At 43.5% G+C, this 23,596-nt stretch overlaps 1 protein-coding gene across 9 annotated transcripts; it reads left to right on the forward strand.

Moving 5' to 3' along the window:
- Positions 1 to 89: 89 nt before the first annotated feature.
- Positions 90 to 21,774, forward strand: trpm6 (transient receptor potential cation channel, subfamily M, member 6). Of its 9 annotated transcripts, none has more exons than XM_041937303.1 (40): positions 124 to 201; positions 1,671 to 1,750; positions 1,976 to 2,014; positions 2,646 to 2,835; positions 3,231 to 3,444; positions 3,829 to 3,953; positions 4,056 to 4,227; positions 4,311 to 4,485; positions 4,608 to 4,731; positions 4,818 to 4,890; positions 5,520 to 5,620; positions 5,751 to 5,885; positions 7,296 to 7,349; positions 7,560 to 7,694; positions 7,834 to 7,959; positions 8,249 to 8,520; positions 8,860 to 9,088; positions 9,322 to 9,474; positions 9,584 to 9,739; positions 11,252 to 11,380; positions 11,610 to 11,861; positions 11,955 to 12,129; positions 12,738 to 12,852; positions 12,956 to 13,152; positions 13,252 to 13,384; positions 14,604 to 15,033; positions 15,203 to 15,833; positions 16,910 to 17,004; positions 17,113 to 17,215; positions 17,598 to 17,644; positions 17,737 to 17,801; positions 17,892 to 17,917; positions 18,032 to 18,082; positions 18,269 to 18,334; positions 18,419 to 18,717; positions 18,836 to 18,918; positions 19,001 to 19,206; positions 19,297 to 19,348; positions 19,493 to 19,605; positions 20,427 to 21,774. In XM_041937303.1, exons 1-40 carry the CDS (start codon positions 172 to 174, stop codon positions 20,516 to 20,518), a joined length of 5,943 nt encoding a protein of 1,980 aa, XP_041793237.1. In that variant the 5' UTR covers positions 124 to 171; the 3' UTR covers positions 20,519 to 21,774. The 9 variants fall into 9 exon arrangements, 7 of the variants coding, with proteins under 7 accessions (XP_041793243.1, XP_041793242.1, XP_041793237.1 ...); XM_041937304.1 differs by lacking the exon at positions 124 to 201 and adding an exon at positions 1,312 to 1,537; XM_041937305.1 differs by lacking the exons at positions 124 to 201; positions 1,671 to 1,750 and adding an exon at positions 1,531 to 1,642.
- The last annotated feature ends 1,822 nt before the right edge of the window (positions 21,775 to 23,596 follow it).

A 23,596-nucleotide genomic window follows, 5' to 3' on the forward strand; every position in this document is an offset into this window, starting at 1 on the left:
ACAGTCCAGAGTGTGTTTGAAGGAGAGGAGGAGGTCATGAACTCCTCAAGGCTTCTTGGAGAGACTCTCGCTGCCCTTTGGACCCAGGGCTGATAGCAGGGCGCTCGGTCCTGGTCAGGGGAACAATAATGAAGTGGTGGGATTTGACTCAGGATACATGAAGACTCACACATGTTACACGTCTTTAACTGTTCAGCCATGGTAAGTTAACGTTATGGATAACTGATACAAATAGTCAGGTCATCTACTGAAGAGGCCAGGTGTGTATAGAAACAGCTCAGCTATTGTACTTATTAACTGTCATTAGCAGGTAGCTAATGTTAGCCGAGTTTCAATGTGATTTCAGCGTTAGCGAACATAAACTTGCCGTTAACTTAGCTAAATGTCATGTAACAAATGGTAGGTCAGTAATAAGCAGTTCACTCGGTTTCGTATTTAAATATTGTCTCAAACATTAGACGGATAACATATTTCTACAGCTGTTTACATTTATAAAGTACAGTATAGTATACTGGAGATAATTACAGACTTTGTGGTGACTTTATCTCAGGTAACTAACGTTAACTAACGTTAGCCTACTTAATTAGCCTTAACTCACTTAACAGAACGTTGCTAGCTAAGTAACCTAAAAGTTCAAGCTAGGATACTGGTATTTTTAATCTGTATTCACATTTCGTGCATCTTTGTAGTTCAACTCCACTTCATTTCAGAGAAAAATGCATGTTTTATACTAGATATTCAACTCTTATCTGATGGAAATAACCAGATAACGATTTTATATTATACAAGCTAAACAAAACCACATTACATCCGGGGTCCTCATCAAAAACGTTACTGCTGTGAAGCTGCTATTTTTTGCTTTTTGTGAAAATCTTGATAGAAATTAAGATTAATGATTCCATATACAATTAAATATTATATGTAGATAATTGTCACGGATGCTAATAAGGGATGTCTCTTGCAGAAGTGCCTCACATGTTTGCCCTCCTCTTTAATTATGGAACAATATTAACACACACTAAATATATGAATATATGTATAAATTCCCACTTAGAGCACAGGAACCTTAAATAAATGCTTCAGTTGACTTGTGTCTGTAGCTAGTGAGGTTTACTGTCTATAAATAAATGTATTTACTGTAAAAACACTGCGAGCTACATAAGCTACACTTCAGAAACCTGTTTAGTGTTAACACAATCTGACCCAGGGAGGGGGTCAGCAGCTCCCAGCCACGGCCACTAATCACAGGAAGGGGATGTGTGTGTGTTTCCTACCAACAATGCTGTGCTCAGTAAGGCCATTGTTAAACGTGTCTGGGAAACAGAGCAGGAGCAGGACAGACCTTGAAGGACCGGAGGAGTCATGGAGAAAACACAGCTGTGAAGTCGAACGAGAGGTTGACTGTTGTACCGCACATCCCGTCAGTGTTTTTAAGAGTGCAGTTCAGGTTTCTATGAAGGGGAGGGACCTACAGTTAGTTCCCCGTGGGTCCAGCATGTAGGCTGCTGTCGGCACTGCGATGAGCTTCACTGAGAAGGTCACTGATTACAGTTTTTCAGGATTGGTGTGCTTTCTTGCTTGAGGACGAGTTTAACAATACATTTGAGAGTATGGTGCTTGGCTGCTCCGGGATCTGTTTACTGTAAGTAAATATTTTCTCCTAATTTCAGTCACGAAAGTCTTGGATTGAGGAAACCTTCTTCAAGAGAGAGTGTGTGAAGTTTATCCCTTCCTCTCGGGACTTACACAGGTAAACTGGAATCTGTTTACGTTGATGACCTTCCAAGAAACGACTTTTCACGATTCTCAGAAGAAATACAGGGTGGCTTGTTTAGTTAGACTCAGTATAATATGAACAGCAGTGGTTGGAAACAACATTTTTCTGAGAGCAGAACTATTTGGCACTCAGCCCTTCCTTCCAGGAATAGCGAGCATGTAGATTCTTTGATAATGTGTTATTTCCTGTTTCTTGCAGATGTATCCCAGTATGTCAAGTATGCCAGAACTTGATCAGGTATAATTCTGAATTCTGTGTTTATGTGTAACTGTATGTCACCCTCAAACGCAGTACATTCCCCTCCTACACCATGCCCCTCCCATTCCAGGAAAGCACTTGTTTCATTATTGCATGGATTTCTGTGCACTTTTTCCTTTTGCTCTCTTTTACTTTTACTCCCATCTTGCTGGTTTGAATGCCCTTGCATTGCGTCACAGCCTGTTTTAAGGAAAGTTATGATATCAGGGTCACATTTTGTTGCTATCCTATATAAAAAGAAATGAACATGTGGCAAGAAACAGTAGCATCTACGATGTAGGAGGTGTATGAATGAATGAATGAGAGATCTGTGTGGATTGTGTAGGCTTTAAAATGATTAACACAACCAAACATGGAGATGTAGACCAAAGGACAAAGGGAGGTGAAAAGGAAGGGAAGGAGAGAGGAAAGGGGAAGAATTCTAGCAGCCTGACTCAAATAGGCCAGGTGGAGGCCTGTCAGCTGCCCATGAATGATGCCCAACAACCTCGACTTTGCAGTGCTTTATAAACAAATTGCTGCTTTTTTAGCTCAAAAAGAATAATAAATGTAGGTGAACACACAAATCTGCACCTGCTATGCTCAGTTACATCATCTCTCCATTGGCCAGATGTTGCTGTGGCCGCCTGATGGGGGAGCACTCTTGGCAAGAGTCCCTCCCCCCCATGTCCCTCTCTCCTGGGCCTGGGCAGGACGTGGAAGAGGACTGGTCCATGGAGCTCCACACCAAAGCCAGTCCCACGAATGCCTACGGGACCATAGACTTTCAGGACACCGCTACACGTGTCTGCCGGGCCAAGGTCAGCGAGTCTACTAACTGTGCAGGATATGTGTATGTAGGCCAAAGAAAAAAATACTAACTCCCATTTTCCACGAGGGGAACGTAAATGCTTGTCCAGGAGTGAACAAGACATTTGGCTTTTGATGGTTGAATAAACAAGCTTTGTTTTGTTGTGATGTAAGATTCAACCCTGATTCCAAAAAAACATTGGGATGCTGCGTCAGACATTAATAATGGACCAATAATGTGATGAATTGCTAATCCTTTTTGACATATACTCAATTAAAAACAGCACAAAGACAATATATTTACTGTTTGATGGAGTGAGGTTCACCGCTTTGCGACACGTGATCGTATAAAGGACACTGACACAGAAAACTGTCGCCATTAAACAGACTTCGTTTTTACTTCCAGTTTGTTCGTGTGAATGTCGACTCAAAGCCAGAGATGCTGCTCCAGCTAATGCTGAGGGAATGGCAGATGGAGAGACCCAAGCTACTGCTGACTGTCCACGGAGGCTCAGAAAACTTCACCCTGCCCCCTAAAGTCAAGCAGGCCTTCAGCAAAGGGTTAATCACTGCTGCCCTCAGCACGGGGGCGTGGATACTCACTGATGGCATTAATGCAGGTAGGTTTTAAGATATGCTTGTGTGTGCTTCAGTATATCTTATTACTCTATCTTCGGCTGCACGGCTCAATCAGTGTTGGTCCTGGTGTGAAATGTCCAAGGAACCCCATGTTCTGGCATGGCCAGCCAGCTTTGATTTTGAATAGCATGTACATTTTTGTCCACAATGCTGCTGTAAAGTCACCTGGTGTCAGTCTGTTCATTCTCAGTGTCCCTGGATCTAATCTGTGGGGCGTAGCCGCTTGGTATGTCCATTTGTTTGCAGTTGCACAAGATTTTGCAGCAGGATGGTGTGTTTGATGTCTAAAGTGAGCTGAATTCTTTCTTTATGCTGTTGAATTGTATATTTGCTGTGCATTCAGCTGCTGTTTACATGCTCTCGAGGTGTGTCTAAGTATGTGGGCGAGGCAGTGAAAACATTCGGGGGCCACGACCTGAGGAAGAGAAACACAGTCGGCATCACACCATGGGGAGTCATTGACAACAACACAGATCTTATCGGCAGAGATGTGAGTCCTGAAATCTTATTTATTGTTGAATGAGATGACATCAGTTTGACATACATGTGAATATTCCTCCTGTTTGATGTGACCTTCACTGACATGGTTCAGGTGTTCAGGCCCTACCAGCCGCTGGGGAACCCTCTGAGCAAGAGGGCCTGTCTTAATGGTTTCCACTCCCACTTTCTGCTGGTGGATGACGGTACGCTGGGAAAGCATGGCTGCCAGCAAGGCCTAAGGAGGAAGCTGGAGAAACACATCCAACTACAGAAGATACACCCTCGTGAGTCAGTGTGTGTGTTTTGTGCAGTGCATACAGGAAGTGAGAAAAACAGGGTTTTGATGCATCTGCTCCCGTCTTTGTAGGCCTGTACCAGGGCGTGCCGGTGGTGTGTGTTGTGGTGGAGGGGGGCCCTGCCATGGTGTCCACAGTCTTGGACTATGTTAGCAGCGTGCCCCCCGTGCCGGTGTTTGTGTTTGAGGGATCGGGCAGGGCTGCTGACCTGCTCGCCTTCTTACACAAGCAGACTGCGATTGACAGGTATGCATTCTTACCTTAATGGACCCACGGTAGTAAGCTTAAGATGAAACTCCATCTTTAGTTTGTTTTGTTATACAGTAAGTAGCAACTATTTAATGAGCCAGCATCACTGCATTTTGTAGGCAGCTGGAGGCTGACATTAAAGAGGACTTCCTTGTGAGGATTGAAGAGGTGTTTGGAGCAGAGAGAGCAGAAGCCTCTCAGCTCTACGATCTCCTCCTGCAGTGTATGGATCACAGACAGTCTGTAAGTAAGACACCATTTGGGAATGTGTGTGCTATGACTCCACACATGGACTATTCACGCTACTCCAATATGTCTCTGAACAACAGATTACCATCTTTGACTCAGAGTCGGAGGACCAAATGGCTCCTGATGCAGCTATTTTGACAACTACTTTCAAGGGTACTTATTTTTCTCCTCTTACTGCCATCCATCCATCTATTATCTATACACCGCTAAATCCTTTGCAGGGTCACGGAGGGCTGGAGCCTATCTCAGCCGTCTCTCGGGCGAAGGCAGGAGACACCCTGGGCAAGTCGCAGACACATATAGACGGACAATTTAGAATCATCAATTGACCTCAGCATGTTTTTGGACTGTGGGAGGAAGCCGGAAAACCCGGTGAAAACCCACGCTGCACAGGGAGAACATGCAAACTCCACACAGAAAGATCCCAGGCAGGATCGAACCGGGATACCGCGACGCTGCTAACCACTGTGCCACCGTGCAGCCCCTCTTACTGCCATCAGATAAAAGTTTAGGACAGTAGACGTTTTGACATGTCATAGCAGGAAAACTCCAGGTGTGATTGATAAGATTGACAACTGCTGCATTCTTTATGGGTTCACTAGTTCCAGCTCTGCTATTGTGTCGCCGGACTCACGTGCAAGACTGGTGCATGTGAATGGAGCAACAATCCTTAATGTTTGACCGATGACAAGTCAAAATGTGAGCGGTGAGAGAGGTGTGTTGGGTCTAGGAGCACATATGTTTAAATTCTGTTGTATGTTTTCATTCTGTATGATGAACAGGCACTAAGGCCGGTCCTGCAGAGCAGCTGAGTATGGCTCTCGCCTGGGACAGGGCTGACATCGCTCAGAAAGATGTCCTGGTGCACAGACAGCATTGGAAGGTGAGAGTGAATGAATCACTGTTGAAAGCTGTGCTGGAATTATATGATGTCATCACACACAAGGATTATCTTACATTCTCAAACTCTTCACGGTTGTTGTCTAATGATGATGATTGTGTGCTTCATGTAGGTGGGATCCTTGGAGCAGGCCATGCTGGATGCTCTGGTGATGGACCGGGTCAGTTTTGTCAAGCTGCTGATTGACAACGGCATGACTATGAGCCGCTTCCTCACTGTGGATCGCCTCGAGGAGCTCTACAACACGGTCATTATAACATATTTATATCTACTTCTAATGTTTGTCGTGCTCCATCTTACTCGCAGTTTCCGATTTATTTATCTCATTGGTCCGAATACAAATGCAACATTTTATTATCATTATACTGGTTATCTGTAATAGTAGTATTATTATTTTCTGGACTATAAGGCGCACCTAAAAGCCTTTAATTTTCTCAAAAACAGACAGTGCGCCTTATGATCCGATGCGCCTTTTACATGGATCAATATTGGTTAATTATGGCTATCGTAGTCAGGGGGCGTGGCCGAAGTAACAGCGGTAAAAGTGTAAAGGGCGTTCCACTCGCTGCGTGCAGTCAGCTGTCAACCTGAATAATAAAATGACTGTTTCACTGAACAATGAAATAATATTAATATATGCTAAATAATAGGCAATTAAAATATGAATCAAACGTGGTTAATGTGATTTCTGCTCCTGAACCTCAGCGCACAGCGTCTGCACATCAGCGCTGTGCGCCGTCACCTGCATCTTTACGCAGGATCAGCTGTCATCTGTGAGCGCGCGATGTTTGTTTCAAACGAACAAAGTAAAATAAAATACATTTTAAATAAATGCTCATTAATTATTTTCAAGAGCCGCATCAGAGGGATGAAAGAGCCGCGGGTTGCCGACCCCTGATCTAGTGAATGCATAACGCAACGCAGACACCGCAGGACGGTACTTCCTGTCTATGCGCCTTATAATGCGGTGCGCCCTATATATGAAAAAAGTTTTAAAATAGGCCATTCATTGAAGGTGCGCCTTATAGTGCGGAAAATACGGTAGTATTAGTGGTTCTGTCCTGCTGTTGCACCTTATTTCCCCTCTGGTAATCAGTGGAGGCTTCTCTTGTTTTGAACTAGATTTAAAAAAACGTCAGAAAATACTTTCACCTCGCAGTACTTTTGTTTGTCTTACTGTACTATTTCCTCTTTTGTTTCCCCTTAGCTCACATTTTGCTACACCAACAGAAAGAAATCTGTTCTTTTGTTTGTGACTCTTGAAGCACAAATTCCAAAACTGTGGCTTTGATAGAAATCACAATAATGCACTGTGAGTGTTTTGCACCAATAATCTCTGTGCTTCCTGGTCAATCCCATTCAGGGTACTTTCCCAGTTGTTGTTTTAGGATCCTTTTGAGATCACAAGACTCTTTATCATCAGTACGCTCTCTCTTGGCGTTCTCCACGCTGCCTTCAGCTTTCTTGTAATAAAGCCTGTTTACTTATTCATAACTCTGGGATAATAAGTCCCTCTAAGAAACGAGCTAAGGGTCTCAGAGCTGCTACTGTATATACAATATGCAACTGTGTTAAAAAGTAGTAGGGTTTGTTTTTGCTCTGATTTGGTTGTTGTTACTGTCTGTTTGCTCTGAATAATACACATTTCTCTCCACAGCCACAGGGCCAGACGGACCGTTTCCTCCACCACCTGGTTGAAGATGTGAAACAGGTGAGGAATGAGGATGAGAACACCTATAATCATATGTATATATTCAGTTACACTACAGACAGCACAGTTCATCAGGTATTACTGGCTTTACACAAGATGCTATAGGTATGTGCTGTATATATACAGATTTTTTATTATTGACGACAGAAGCCATATCTACATCTATATAGTGTGTATTTACTGTACGTCTGTGTGTGTGAGTGTGTGTAGACATCTCTTCCCATAGGTTACCGTCTTTCTCTCATTGACATCGGCATGGTGATAGAGTACCTCATAGGAGGAGCGTACCGCAGTACTTATACACGGAAACACTTCAGAGCTGCCTACAGCCGCCTGCAGGACAAAGTAAGCATCAGTAGTCAGAGCTCTTTGTTTGTCTGCTGTATTTTGATAAATGTCCTAAAAAAGCTTTTTTCTTGGTTATCTGTTGTGTTTATTAATTGTAATTATGTTTGACCCTTCTCACAAATAATGCACTCTGAAGGAGGGTAGACGGGACAGCTCCACTTCCTTGTCTAAGCAGAGACGGGGATTAATACTAAACTCCAGCAGGGGCAGGAGCCTCCAGGACCTGCATTTCTTTAGGACTGCCCAGCCCTACAAACCTAAGGTTGGTGGAGGATTTTTTTCACCGTGGGTTATATACTGTCCAACAGAAGTTCTCCTTCAGTCAGTCAAAGCTTTAACCAACTATTGTTTGTAGTCGGCACCTTTTTAAAGCAGCTTTAACATCTTTAAAATATAAAAAATACAAACATTTGATTTTATTGTTATAAACTGGGTTTGTGTCTGTTCTCTTTTCTGTCCTCCTGCCTTCCCCGTTTCATTGTTTCCCTCTCTGTCTTTGTTTCCATTCCCTTGTCGATTCTTTCGTCCACACCTCTGACTTTTCCATCTAGGAGCAAGACGCGTCGGCCGGGAGCAGCCAAGAGATCGCGGCGAGCCCTGACATTGACGGAGCTCCACCGCCGTTTTCCTTCAACTTCAACGACCTGTTCGTTTGGGCCGTGCTTCATCAGCGCCAGCAGATGGCGCTGTTCCTGTGGCAGCACGCCGAGGAGGCGCTGGCACGCGCCACGGTGGCCTGTAAGCTTTACCGCTCCATGGCCTTTGAAGCGCGGCAGAGCAGTATGGACGACAACATCGCAGAGCGATTCAAGACATATTCGCTGTGAGTGCACATGTGTTGCTCTGCGTGTGTTGATGGAGGTCAACATATGTGGACAATTGCAATCTAATAAGGATTGTAGTAGCACGATTAAAGACCGAATCAGTTTTAAATTACAGTCTAGTGTGGTTTTGTGAATCTGTGTATTAAAAGGTGCGTAAATCAGTTGAGGGGAACAGCAGATCTGGTCTGTGTTCTGAGTTCTTGGTGTTTTACTGGTGGGTTTTTCTTTGTATATTTAGATATATGTATATATTTTAGTTGCCATGCACTTCCTGCAGTCGTTCCTATGAAAACCTGCGTACAGCATGCTTGCATGTCTGTCCTGTCTCTGTGTCACAGAGAGTTTGGTCAGCTGGCGGTGGATGTGTTAGACTGTGCGTTTCGTCAGAACGAGCAGATGGCCATGAAGCTGTTGACTTCAGAGATGGAGGCTTGGAGCCACTTCACCTGCCTGCAGATGGCTGTCTCCTCCTGTCACAGACCATTCGTCTCACACTCCTGCACCCAAACCCTCCTCACAGATCTCTGGACCGGTCCGCTCAACATGAGAAAAAACTCCTTTTTGAAGGTAAACATTCAGTCAGAAGGGACACTCTTGTCTTAGTGTGTTTGTATCACCATAAAAAGACAGATTAATGTGAACAGAATGAACAGAGTGGGTTCAGCACTCCCAGCATCCCTCTCACACGATGACTCATTTGATTCAATGTTAATTAAAAACATGTTGCTTAATTAAGCTTATGTTTGTTTCTGGGTAGTTGTACCGGCTTCCATGACACACTTGCTGTCTCCCCCTTTCAGATTATTTTGAGCCTTCTTCTGCCGCCTGCCATCTTGCTGCTGGAGTTTAAAAGCAAAGCTGAAATGTGCCATGTACCACAGTCGCATGAGGCGATGCGGTTTGGACGTGACTCTGTGAAGTCAGTACCAGCCCACAGGGGAGCTGATCCCGTGGTAAACTGCCAGTCGTGCACGTATCCAGCACTGTTTTTCAGCTGGAATCTGAATAGCCTCAGTATCATACTTCTCTTGTCTCTCCTGCTGTCCTGCTCTGCTCTCTCAGATCAGTCAGGATGCAGAGCGAGGCCCGTCTTTCCATGACAAACGTCTCGGTCCTGTGTCAGAAACTGTATCCTCTATGACTGTGCATTGCCAGTCCTGGATCACAAGACTCTATGAGTTCTACACAGCGCCTGTTGTCAAGTTCTGGTTTCACACAGTAGGTGGTGTGCATGCTGTCATACTCGTGAATAAATGTGAAACGTTTCTCCTCCTGTAAACATTACACGGCCTTGAATGCAGCGTGTGTGGTACTTATGCCGACGAAAAGTTTAGAATTACTAAAGAATTTTGCAGTTTTTGACAGAAATGATTTTTTATATGGAAGTTATATGACGTAGTGTAGTCTTAATCAGAAATGTAGTCTAGACCAGGGGTCACCAACCTTTTTGAAACCAAGAGCTACTTCAAGGGCACTGAGTAATGCAAAGGGCTACCACTCTGATAATACACTTCTGAAATAACAAAGTTACACAGTGTACCTTTAATTTTATATTATTATTAATGATATTCTATGTGAAGACTCTAGTAGCTGCTGGTGGGTAGTTAGCATGGTAGCTTTTGTGACATGTACTGAAGTGTCTCTCCACGTTGTGCCGCTTAGCCGTCGCCACAGTCGCACCGCGGATGAGACACGCAGTTTTCTTTCACGTCAGTAAAAAAGAACTCTTCCTCCCATTCACTGTGAAAATGAGAAGTTTTCTTCCTTTTTTCTGCTGTTTTTGTGGGTAGAAAACGCGTTCGTCTCCTCGTCTTTGCAGCGCTCACGAGCTCATCTCAGCAAAGCTGGTTTGTCATGCGCACTAGACTGACCCCCGACCCAGACTACGTCAGAGTTCCTATATGAAACTGTTTTTATGATATACATTTTTTTTACGTTTTTATGTATTCGTTTTTAAATTTACATCACTGTAAATGTAATTCAAAAAGAATAGCAACACAATTAAATACAATTTTAAATTCGTGATTAGTGCTATTTTTAGAACTGGCTTACGGGCGACTGATGTGGATGCTGCGGGCGACCTGGTGGGCACCGGGTTGGTGACCCCTGGTCTAGACATTACTGATGGAGCAAATGACTCTTATTGTCAGGGAGATTTTACATAACGTCTGTGTTCCAGTGGCACATTCTGTTAGCTGATCCTCAATGATCCTGTTAAAAGAATGATTAATCATTAGAAAACCTTTGTGGAATTGTGTTAGCACAGCTGGGAGCAATTTTGCTGTTTAAACAAACCATAAAACTAAAACTTGCCTTCTTTGGGCAACTTGAGTGTCTGAAGTAACGTCTGCAGGTTCGTTTATAGTCTGAAAAAATAGTTAGAAAATCAACAGTCAATAGTTCTGACTCAGAGCTGTTTAGTGTGTTCATATGGTTTGAATAAAGTGCCCATCAAGACAATCCAGATTATGGAGGATACTACAAGAAGCCTGGGGAGGCATTTCTGCAGATTACCTGAGACAAGTGGAGGATTATTTGAAGAAAGCAAAGTTTAGATCATGTCTAACCTTACAATGTCTTGTTTCCGAACCATTTCCATTTCACAACTTATTTAATGAATAAAAATGTGGGTTTTCATGGAAAATCTGAAATTTTCTAAGTGATTCATATTTCTCTAATTGCTCCATGTCTCTTTCTGTCTTTTATTCTTTTTCTGTGTTTCCGCTTTAGATGTCCTACTTGGCCTTTCTGATGTTATTCTCCTATGTCGTCCTGGTGAAGATGGGGGATCAGCCCAGCGTTCAGGAGTGGCTGGTCATAGCCTACATTTTGTCTACTGCGGTGGAGAAAACCAGAGAGGTGAACGAGCCGGTGGAGGGGCTTGTCCTCTTCTTTATTTCTCTTCTTTGTAATTATTTAGCTATTTTAGCTAAGTGTGCGTTTGTGATATGTTTTCCACAGGAAGCATTACTAAAAAAGAGCCATATTGACAATGAAATGAAAGTAATTAGTATATAATACACTGCATAAGAATCTTATATTAGTGTTACATGACAACAGAATATCCAAATGTATACCTGTTAATTAGGTACTTATGTCTGAGCCGAGAAAGCTGAGCCAGAAGCTGAAGATTTGGTTCTCAGAGTACTGGAACATATCAGATTTCATTGCCATCCTCCTCTTCCTGGCTGGACTGGCAATGCGTTGGCATGCTAATCCCTACCGGACGGCAGGACGCATCAGCTACTGTCTGGACATCATCTTCTGGTTCGTCAGGGTGATGGATCTGCTGGCTGTCAATCAGCACGCTGGGCCTTACCTCACCATGATCACCAAGATGGTGCGTAGAGGCTGTGCACTACTTGTGGTAGAGGAAGAGCGTGGAGGAGTGTTTTTGTCGTCACCCCTCTCTCCTCTTTCTGTGTCTGCTCAGACCCGTAACATGTTCTTCATTGTGGTGATGATGGCGATCGTGCTGTTGAGCTTCGGGGTGTCCAGGAAGGCCATCCTGTCGCCAGATGAGGAGCCGTCCTGGAGCTTAGCTCGAGACGTACTCTCTCAGCCCTACTGGATGATCTATGGAGAGGTCTACGCGACGGAGATAGATGGTTAGTGTTTCATTGGAAAACACTGTTAAAGCAGCAGAATTTACCCTCGATGACTTTGGTGTTGCTTTGAGTAGGAGTTTAGTGGAGGTACTGAAGGTCAGAGTGCTGCCAGGTCAACTTGCCACTTGACTTATGCCACATGAGTAGACGCACATACAGATCAGGTGATGTAAAACTTTATTAAAGCAGAGTGAATCATGGAACTGGAGTAAAATTCAGGTCATTCGGTCAGTTTCACCCCATTTCAAGTGACGCTTGCTTGACTCACCTTTGTATCACAATGTGTGTTATTAGGCTAAAGGTGAATGAGGTGATTGTGCTCATTGTTTCAGGACTCATAATGCTGCAGTTCATGCATCCTTTTTCTGTTTTTAGTTGGTGTTCTGTCTTTGTGTCAAGTCGTACGTTGATAAAAATATAGACTGATATATTTAGAAAAAGTCTCCATTCTGTATTGACAGACTTTAGAAAATGAGTTAACAAACATGATTTGACATTTGACATTTTACAGTGCATTCCCACTGTTAACGACGGTGTTGATTACCACTAGTTTAAAGTCTGTGTGTGTGTGTGTGTGTGTGTGTGTGTGTGTGTGTGTGTACCAACAGTATGTGACGATGGCGTTCCATGTCCTCCTGCTTCCTTCATCACGCCCTTCCTCCAGGCTGTCTATATGTTCTTCCAATATATCATCATGGTCAACATTCTCATTGCATTTTTTAAGTAAGCATGTTTATTTAAAAAAAAAAAAACATTTATTTTTTATAATGCAGCACCCCCAATAAAGAGTACTTTTTGAAAATGCATGTTGTCTTCTCTGCAACAGCAACATCTACTTTGACATGGCATCGACATCCAATAAGCTGTGGAAGTACAATCGTTATCGCTACATAATGACCTATCAGGAGAGGCCGTGGCTGCCTCCGCCCCTTATTGTCCTCAGTCACATGACCCTTGCTTTGAGAGCCATCTACAGGAGATGTAGAGGAGACGCTGAGCGTGAGGAGAGAGGCTCTGGGCTTAGTGAGTACTGCTGTTTGCACGAGTGTGGATAGAAAACAAATTCACGAGTCAGTCACAGCATGTGTTCTGTAATAAACTCGCCTCTCCCGTCTCTGCCAGAGCTCCTGCTGGGCCATGAGGATCGCAAGAAGCTCCATGAGTTTGAGGAGAAATGCGTAGAGGCCTACTTCCATGAGAAGAGTGACGGACTCCACAGCAGCCAAATTAAGCGGATTAAAGCCACAGCTGAGAGGTTGGATTGATATTCTCATTGATTTGTATAAACCAGGAGCGTGGGATGTGGAATTAGAGGGACGCTTCTCAGTGCTTCTTATCCAAGAGGATGACCCTCCAGCTCTTGTGTGTTCCTCTCGCACCACGGCCTCTTTCCTCTCCAGCAAAATCACAATTGCCAGCTACTGACTGGCCTTTTAGATTTCACTTGGGTCCTTGCACAAGATGATGTCAATGTTGTAGAGTTAATGCTTACATAAACAGCGAGCTTGGATAGAAACATGAAATACTGGGGGCTCTATATGATGTAACTGAAAAGAATTCTCTCAGTTGCATCAAAACTAACAAGTTGGCTTTGGTGTAGTGTAGTGAAGTGGTTGTAGTCTCTACACTAAGTGGGTTTTGGCATCTGCACCCAATGCCAAAACCAAAACATTCTTCCCACTGTTACACCAACGATGGAGCCTTCTGTCGTCATATTTTCTCCTCATTATGTTATGACAGTAATAGATAATGAGGTGTTTAAAGGTCCAGTGTGTAGCATTTAGGAAAATCTATTGACAGAAGTGTTTTTTCATTCACCTGAAAATGAGAATTCTAGTGTTGTTACCTCAGAATGAGCTCTTTATATACCCAGAGGGAGCAGATCCCCCATGTTACCCCACCATGTTTCTACAGTAGCCCAGAAGGGACAAACCAAACTCTGACTCGAGAGAACGCTTTTTGTGCTTTTTGTGCTTTTTGTGCTTTTTGTGTTTCTGGCTACCTCGTTAGTGGAGGGTCAATTGGTTGCAGTCTGCATTCTCACCACTAGATGTCACTAAATCCTGCACACTGGACCTTTACTCCCTCTCACTGCTCATTTTGCTGCCCAAAAAGGGCCCTTTTTTCTGATGAATCATAGATAAGTGAAATGCATGTGAATATTATTGTTCACATACGCACTTGCAGTTTTAAAGAAAAATATTGTACAATCCAGTTGTCCTTTCTCAGATTGTTTCGGTAAATAATTCTAAAATTGATTCACAACCTTGTGAGTTTGTGTTCGTGTCCTGCTAACACAGGCCTCACTGCTCTGTGTATGTTTGATGACACAACCTCTCACATTGTGATACTGGTGTGAGCTGTAGTTACCTGTGTTGACTGTTTCTGTCAGCTGTGAGCTTGGTGTAAGAGCAGCAAACACGATCGAAAAAAGAAACGTGCTTGAACAGTAATTTTAATTTTTGTTCCACCAGAACAGAGGAGATGTGCATCATGGTGGGGGAGGTCTCAGAGAAGGTCATCTTCATTCAGAACAGCCTGTCAGAGTTGGACAGTCAGCTGGGTCAACTCCAGGACCTTTCAGCTCTGGCCGTGGACACCCTCACTCTGCTCTCTGCTTCCGACAGCCTACATCAGGAGGAGGCGCGGCTGGCTCAATGTCGACCCGTCCCGGCGTCCCGGCACATCCTCCCTCACAGCTGGACCCTCCCACACAGAAGTGGAGCAGACTGTGACGTGCTTAATGTGCGCCGAATGATGGTCAAGTCGTGTAAAAGCACCCCGCCTTCTTTGCTGAAGGGCCATACTCTGGTGGCGAGTAGACTGGCATCACAGGAGTGCCATGCGGGAGCCAGGGGGAGCAGGGGTGGAAGACAAGGACACACTGAGGAGGAAGGAGCAGAGGTACTTGCTGCTTTCTTTTAATGCCGTCATTTCATTAAAACTGCTGTTGCAAGACATGAAAGAAATGAAAATTGAGGATTTTGCAAAGCTGGCCTCAACCTTGAGGTGAGCCAAGCCAAAAAAAGTTGGAAATATTTTGTTTAACACATGTTATGCCCCCCCCCCCCAGGATTCACATTCTGCTATCATCGATCATCCCAGTGAGATCTGGCTCGGAGCATCTAGACCTGCGTCCCGACAGACACCCTGCGAGTCTTGTGGACCGTCCCGCTGTGCATCTCCTCTTTCTTCCAGAGTCATGGAGTCACTGCATCACAAACTCTGGACATGTGACCCACACCTGTATCCCAGTCAGGAGGAAACTTCAATGGAAGAGGAGGAAGAAGGAGAAGACGATGAAGAGCAAGAGGAGGAGAACACACGGAAACAGCTGTCTAGTACAGAAGTATCCAGAGCCTCTAGCGATGCTGTCCTTCTGTCTGACCCTCGGGACATCTCTGAGGGTTTGGTAAATCCTGCCTTTTCTCAGGATGAAAGCCAACCAGGTTCTCAGTCCAGACCCTCCAGCCAATCGGGAAGACCTGTGAAATCCCCCAGGTGGGTGTGTCTGTCCAAAGACCGCCCCCATAGCCACTGCAGGTCTCTGTCATCCAGCGTGGAGAATATGACTTTCTCCGGGGCCGCCCTCAGTCCAATGAGAGGATCGTATCCTTCTCTTAACGAACCAATGAGCAAAGAGAGTTTGTCTGGTGGGAGGAGTTTTAGGGATGACACGTCGCTACGATGCAGCAGGAGCAGAGGTATTGTTGTAGTTTGTAATGTAGGGGTTAGAAAACATAATTATTTACTGCTACAATGCTACCATGTGGCATCTAGGCCTGTGGTAGCATTGTAGCAGCTAACAATAGCTAAAGCGGTGGTAGTATGATAGTATATAAGCAGTTAGCATTGGCAGCTAGCAGTTAACATTAACAGTATAGGTGAATCTAGCTTTATTGTCTTCTTCTGTTCCTCTTAGCAGGTAGCGTTTAGCTCTTAACATTAGCTAAATGGTAGCATCGGAACTGTATTGTCTTCTTCTGTTCTTCTTAGCGTTAGCATTAGCATTAGCTAAATGGTAGCATCGGAACTGTATTGTCTTCTTCTGTTCTCCTTAGCGGTTAGCATTAGCATTAGCTAAATGGTAGCATCGGAACTGTATTGTCTTCTTCTGTTCTTCTTAGCGTTAGCATTAGCATTAGCTAAATGGTAGCATCGGAACTGTATTGTCTTCTTCTGTTCTTCTTAGCGGTTAGCATTAGCATTAGCATTAGCTAAATGGTACTGGCCACTACCTGGAGCATCTCTGGGTCAGTTGAACGTGGCATTGCTGTTTGGATTGTGTAGGAGCAGTGTGAACTGGCACTAGGGGGGGTGACTCTGGGACGCCGGAGTTCACCGCCTAGCCTCCTGGAGGTGTCGTGGGACTAAGTAGGCGAAACACCGTTGAAGGGAGGTATCCACCTGATGACCCCCAGAGACGTGTTAGGAATCACTGCTCTTTGGCAGGTATAGAGGCAGATTAGAGCTCCAAGGTTCTTCACTGAGAATGAATCCTCTTTTTGAGCACAAGTATCTTGTGTTTAAATTAACTTACACCTTGATCATTCAAAACAGAAGACTCAACTTTAGCTCATAAATCTAGAAAGAATTTGAACTGATCATTTATAAAGAGACAAAGATTATATTTCTTTTACTCCATGTCTACCCCAGCATATAACAGAAAGACAAACTATATACTCATTAAAAAAGTCTGGCTGCACTTTATGTCTCATTTTGTGAACTGAATGTACTTTTGTGTTTTCACACTTTCTAACAGATCTTTGTTTTTCTGCAGAGTGGTCAAAGTCCTTTGACTTCACTCATGTAGACAGCAGAGGGACAGGCCAGAACAGGAAGACAGTGAAGATACAAGAGAGCAGTCCAGATACTGTGAGTGTGAATGCACTTAACAAACTGAAACCCTGCCGTTTGTTTTGTTTCGTATTCTGTGACTCTTCACCAGAACTTCTTTCGTCTCTTTATTCTTTTTTAAAACAGGTAAACATGCAGTCCCACTTGTCTGATGCTTGCTGGAGAAGGTGGCGGAGACTGAGAGGAGAACCTACATGTTGGTCTGCATCAACCAGCCTCAGCCAGCTCAGTAAGGACCTACAGTCCTCTTTAAATGAAGTACTTATTATTGATGCTGTAAGCAGACATCATCCCATTGAACCTGAGTGCACAGTGAACTGATGAAGTGTAAGTAAGTAAAGCTTTATTTATATACCACTTTAAAGCTTCAAAGTGCTTCACACACGAACAGGTAAAAATAAATACATAATGAAAATATGAAACGCAGCACAGTGAGGGAAATAAAAATGTGTTTTTAGAAGCCGAAACAAGATTCAGCCAGTCTGATAGATAGAGGAACATGATTCCTCAGGGTGGGGCTAAAACAAGAAAGGTGCAATTTCATGTGTATCAATCGCAAATGTGCAATGAATAAGCGACTTTGAATCTTATAAATATCAATGTTGTTTCAGATTTTGAACCATTGGATTTGTTGCAGAAACAAGTGTTCTCCCATCAGGTAAATCTGAGCCAGATTCTGGAAATGTATGTACATGTATATGTTTCATATGTCAGCGAGATCGGTCTGATTGTTTTTGCACTGGCCTTCAGGATGTGTGGAGCCCAACTCATTCAACATGGAATAGCTGGGCCAGATCCACGAGCCGCAGGCCTTCGTAAGTCAGGCTTTTTCCCGCCGTAACGAATCCACAAATTCCAAAACAATCACACAATAATATTTTTTTTTCTTTATTCCTCTGTTGCAGTTTACAGAGTGGGATTACCCCTGAAGGTATTTTTCTACTTACTACTTCTATATTCTATATACTTCTATAGTTCATTTATTCATTATTGTGAGACTCACTGGTTTTACTGGTGTAATTTCTCTCTGTTTTTCTTGCTGCAGTGAAGAGCTCCTCATTCCAGTCCACTGACAATTTGTACCCACACTATTCAGGTATTAAGAGTAGAAGTTTAGTTAATTGTGGCTATCAATATTTTTGGTGCTCTAGATCCCAAAAGTTTCCTCTGCCTGGAATCATCTATTGTGCATCTGTTCTTCTGGGATTCCAGTATTGTTATTATACTTTATATATTTTATCTCCTGTGTAGTTTTAACTGTGTTTTGTTTGTGTGTTAACAGCTATGGAGAGAAACAACCTGATGAGGCTGGCTTACACCATTCCCTTCACACCGGTTTCCATCCTGGGTAACTGTTTTTGTAACCTTATTTCTTGTTCATCACCATCTTGAATTTCTTTCCATTCCTTTCCATGCACTCCATTCTCTGCAGGAGGTGAAAAGGTCAGCATCTACTCTCTGGAGGAAGTGCCCTCTGATGCTGACCCTGAATCCAACACAGTCTCCTCCTGGTCCTCGCGAGGCCTGTCTGCCATGCTGCAGCCACTCTCCAGTGAAGAGGGCTCTCTGGATGGGGGGCTCCGCCAGGGCTGCAGGGTGCTGTGTACCTGGGCAGAAGAGGATGTGCTCAAGCCTGGTTTGGTATACGTGGTCAAAGCCTTCAGGCCGAAGGTGATTCGTGCCTGGCAGAGGTACTTCCATGGTGGCACGGCACTGCAGCTTTGCTTAAGGGTAAGTAACGTGCACGTAGACAGGGAAGCACTGAATACTTTATGAAGTTAAGTTTCCTGGAGCTTTAGCTTCCTATAGCTTTAACTTTAAGATCAGCCTCTGTTTGACATCCCTGCAGGAGATCCAGCAGCAGAGAGCAGCCCAGAAGATGATGCAAGTGTTCAACCAGGTCAAACCTGATGATATGCACCACTCACCAAGGTGTGTGCATGTGTTTGCTCTTGTACTGCATGTGCATCTGTGTGTGTCTGTGCATGCACTCATAGTCTTTTCCCTCCACCAGGTTTCTAGATGTATCGCTGGTCCTCTGGCATTCAAATGGCCAGTGGCTGACCATTGAGAGGAACATGTGTGGTGTCTTCAGGAAGTACAACAACAACACAGGAGAAGAGATCGCCCCCTGCTGTTCACTGGAAGAAATGCTGCTGGCATTCTCCCACTGGACATATGAGTATTCCTACAGAGAGCTTCTGGTGCTTGACATACAAGGTAGACTCCTTCACTGTGTGTGTATTTGCAGCATCCATGTGTAGCACGTTGTTAGTTTCTCTGTATTTCTTTCTGTTCTTTTCCTGACAGGAGTAGGAGAGGTGCTAACCGATCCAACAGTGATTATGGCCGACGATCAAAGGTACAGTGACCAGCGACACGTTGAAGTCATCAGCAACATCTGGTTTCAGAAATCTTTCCCTCAAGATTTTAGGGCTTCAAACAGATATCAGAGGTTGTAAAACATTTAAAAACTTTAAAACATTTTTTCCTCACGCTGTTGCAGTGGTTGCCGGGGTGAGATGCTTTTCGGTCCTGATAACCTCGGAGATGCTGCCATCAATGGTTTCTTGCAGAAGCACTCATGTGGCGCCTGCTGCCACAGACTGGGACTAGCAGGTCAGAAATGATCTGTGTGTGTGTGTGTGTGTGTGCGTGTGTGTGTGTGTGTGTGTGTGTGTGAAACAGAGAGAGAAAGAGCAAGTGAGAGAGAGAATGTGTGCATGTTGTTCAAATACTTGAAGAATACAGTTATTTTGTCTGAACCAACATGCGATTTGCATTCCTTTGCGTATACAAAGGATTTTTTTGTCACTATTTTGTTTTTTTTTTCTTGTGCACGTGTGTGAATGCATGTACGCGTATGTCACCTCTGTGTCGTCACTCAGGAGGCCAACGTTGGCTCTGAGATAAATCCCCAACAACTTCAAATGAAGAAAACACACACCAACAGCCAGCTAATTAAGCCGCGAGTGTTCGTTTATTTCTATAACAACAGTAGTGTTTGAGGCATGGGGGTGGGCCCTGCTTTGTGCGTTGTGCTCCACGGCCTTTGATTACGTATTAATCATGTCTTTGTGCTGGCGATGTGCTGCTGAGACATTAGCTTTGATTAGCTATTAATTAACGTCTCTGGGTAGGCACGATACCGGCATCTAGAGGATAACTGCTCGGAAAGAAACTGTGCTCAAAAACAAACAAGCCCGGCAAACAAACACACAAACACAAACATTCAGACACAGTTGTTTTGATATTTCAAAGGTGCGCTGTGTTTCCTCTTCCTCTTCTTGTGTCCTCTCCAAGATTTCTCCAACAAATCAAACCAAATTATTCATGCTGGATGCGTGGACTTCCTCCCAGGCCTGTCAGTATTCTCTTTCTTGTGGTAATGACTGTGTTATTGCAGCGACATGTCGCTAACTGATGTTTCTGTTGTTCAGATTTAAGGAAGTGTCCGGACAGCTGTGGGAACAGCAGCGAGGCAGAGCCGACGGAGAAAGAAGAACAAGAGGACGATGAAACCACCATATAACCCTTGACCCAGGAAGTAGGGAAATAAAGACACACTTACCTACACTTTTACCAACTAATGTATGAAGACGGGTCTCCCTGAACACACGCACCCACACATATCTTCTCACAAAACACTGTCTCGGTGTCCTGCGTCAGCCCTGATTCTCTTGTAGCGGACACAGGGAGATGAAAAGTGATATTTCAACACAAGCAGTCTGTGACTGAACACTAGAGATTTAATTTCTGTAATTTGTACAAACGATGCTAATATATTATTTCAATATTTTTAGTAATTAAGTACTATCAAGAGGAAGGAAGTGTTTCAAATTATTCTTATAAAAAGCGTTTATATCATTAAGATATATAAATAGATATATAACATGCTGCTTTTTCAAGACTTAACCAAAGTCTAGATTAATATTTTTTGTACTTTTACAATAAATATTTTGATATTGAGGCAATTACTATGACAATTACTGTTAATTAACTGTAGTTAACATACACTTGCACATTATGGATTAATGAAGGAGGATGAAATTGTTCCATTGTTGCAAAAATAAAAAAGTGTATGTTTGTGACAGAAAAACGAGGCAGGAATGCACCCATAAAATTTCTTTTATTTTTTTTCTTCCCACAACAAAATGTCTACAAAAGCGATAAAATATAGAATTTAACAAAAATCACTTCAGACCTTCACATTGTATGTACATCTCAAAGGAGGACTCAGTAAGGGCCCTGCATAGCTCTGAACTTCGACCCATTCTGATCCATCAAATGTGGGTGTTTGTGGCTCTCTTTCATGCAAATGAATGCATGCACACGCTCACACGCGCTCTGTCATTCTCAAGTGAAAATAAAAAATCTACAGCAGAGCTCATGGATTTGTAGTAGAGTCAGAGTTCAGAGTCCAGCAGAGTCTCCTCTCACCAAATGAAAAAAGCATAAAATGTAAAAACGGTTTGTCAGTGTAATCAAATACACATTTTCCTTGGAGTTCCCCTTTTTTTGATTGGTTTCTCAAGTAAACTCACACAGTAAAGCATCTACGCCCCACTCTGCCAATCCTCTCCTCACTAGCTATGGCACTTTGAAAACAACAACAAAAAAAGTCTCATTTTATTGTATTTTCTGTTTTGTTTTGTTAGTCCCGTGTAAAAGAGGTTCTGTCCCCGAGCACCTTTTAGGTTTCGGTTACAGATTGCTACATTTTGTTTTATTTGCTTTTGCTGGGATGCAAAGACATTCTAAACAATAAATTAACAATTTTCAACACTACTCCAATTGCACGCATGTGTAATGCAAAGAAAGTTTACAAAGCATTGGTAGAGCGAGCATCATCTCATTCAGTCTGTTTCTGTCTCTCTCTCACACACACACACACACACACACAGGCTTTCTCAGGGAAAGGAGGAGGAGGTTTGGGGTGGAGTGTATTTGACTAAGTGTAGGAAATGTATTTCAAACCAAGTGTATTAAAAACGTCCGCGCAATGCGTCCGAGAGACGGCCAGTTTTATTGTGCGCTCTGCGACGTCGGTCCGTGTTGATGGAGTGGTAAAGGCGCGTGATGCGTTCAGCCGCTCACACTGAACAGGCTACTCCATAACATTCAGAATAGGTCACCCTCCCCACGTCGTTCCCTCCCGCCACAGGTTAAGGGTCTCTGATCCGGTTCAATAAGGCCAGTTCAGAAAGGGCCGTTCACTGACTGGTTGTACCAACTCACACATTCAGAGGTTGAGAAAAAAAAATCATTTCAAATCCAACAACAAATGTTAAATTGGTTGTGTATAAATAAGAGCATTTTATTTAAAAATTCTTTCAGCTTGTGAAAAAAAATTGCTTTGAACTGACTGAATTGAGGTGGAATTTGCCCAAAACCCATCACCCACCCTGCCAATGACCCCTCCCACAAAACTCACAATATCATGAGAAGAGAAAACACAAATAAGCCCCAAATGTTTCATTGCAATGAAACGTCATGCAAATAGAACAGAACAACAATAGGCTAATAGTAATAGAAGAATAGTAGTCATAATAAGAACAATAATAATAGTAAATAGTAATAAAATAAAAAATAATCTTACAATGCAAACATGACAGTAGTAAATGCCTCCAGCTCTTATTGCTACAGTATCTTACTTACAGTGTTGCCACTCGTTCTTGACAGCACATCCCCTCTCATAACCCCAGCCCACCCCTCTGATTCACAGTCTAACAAGGGAAAATAAAAACGTCACACACAAAAACTTCAGATTCAGAGTTGGAATTCACTGTCCCGGCGGGGTGGTGCTCGACTCGCAGCTCGCAGCTCGGACTTCCCTCACTGAACCGAAAGCAGCAAAATAAGCAGTAAACATGAGTGCACGGTGGCGGCGAGAGCACACCGACGTACACATTTTTTTTTCTTTTTCTTCACACGCTACGTAACAATGCTCGTCATGTGGTCTGGGCTCTGAAGAGGTTTGGACAGTGAATTCGCACTCTGTACACACATACACACAGACACACACTTAGCAAAGCCTTGTCTGGGCAGATTCCATTGCCTGCATACGTTTGGCGGCGTATGCCTTTTTTATCCTAAAAAGTTATTCTTTTATAGTTAAATTTTTGTAAATTTGTAAAAATATTAAACCCTCTTTTAATGCAAAGTCAGAAAAAGAGCTGCTCCCTGAGAGATGCTGTGTAGTGCATCAAGCCTTAATGAGCAAGTGATTGTCATAAGAGTCACTGGCCTCTGATCTGGGGTCGGGTCGGGGGTCTGAGGAAGGATGGATGTGAACAGATCAATGATGTTTGCTCACCATGTGGAGAAAACACACAGTATGTGATGAACGAACGCACAACTCGCCTGGCTGTGTCCATCTGATCGCTGAAGTTGAAGATTCGGCCACTGTGCCATGAACATTTGCAAACAACCAAACACAGATCTCCACTTTCAGTGCATGAAGAGCACTAATCATAGTCATTAAAGTTGAGGTAAAAGTCTTAAGTGCTGTCCGAGATCAAAAAGTTCCAGTCAGCAAAAGTGTCATGTTGAAGTAGAACTATTGAAAAAACCAAGTACCATCAGCTGATTAGTTCTGTGCTATCATCGT

The sequence above is a fragment of the Chelmon rostratus genome, chromosome 5, assembly GCF_017976325.1.
Source record: "Chelmon rostratus isolate fCheRos1 chromosome 5, fCheRos1.pri, whole genome shotgun sequence".
Classification (NCBI taxonomy): domain Eukaryota; kingdom Metazoa; phylum Chordata; class Actinopteri; order Chaetodontiformes; family Chaetodontidae; genus Chelmon; species Chelmon rostratus.

Bases quoted from the DNA above. Each gene is read 5' to 3' on its own strand.
- trpm6 (XM_041937303.1), top strand. From the start codon at position 172: ATGTTACACGTCTTTAACTGTTCAGCCATG. The intron at 202-1,670 runs GTAAGTTAACGT...TCCTAATTTCAG, and splicing joins TCTTTAACTGTTCAGCCATG to TCACGAAAGTCTTGGATTGA. The intron at 11,862-11,954 runs GTGCGTAGAGGC...GTGTCTGCTCAG, and splicing joins TCACCATGATCACCAAGATG to ACCCGTAACATGTTCTTCAT.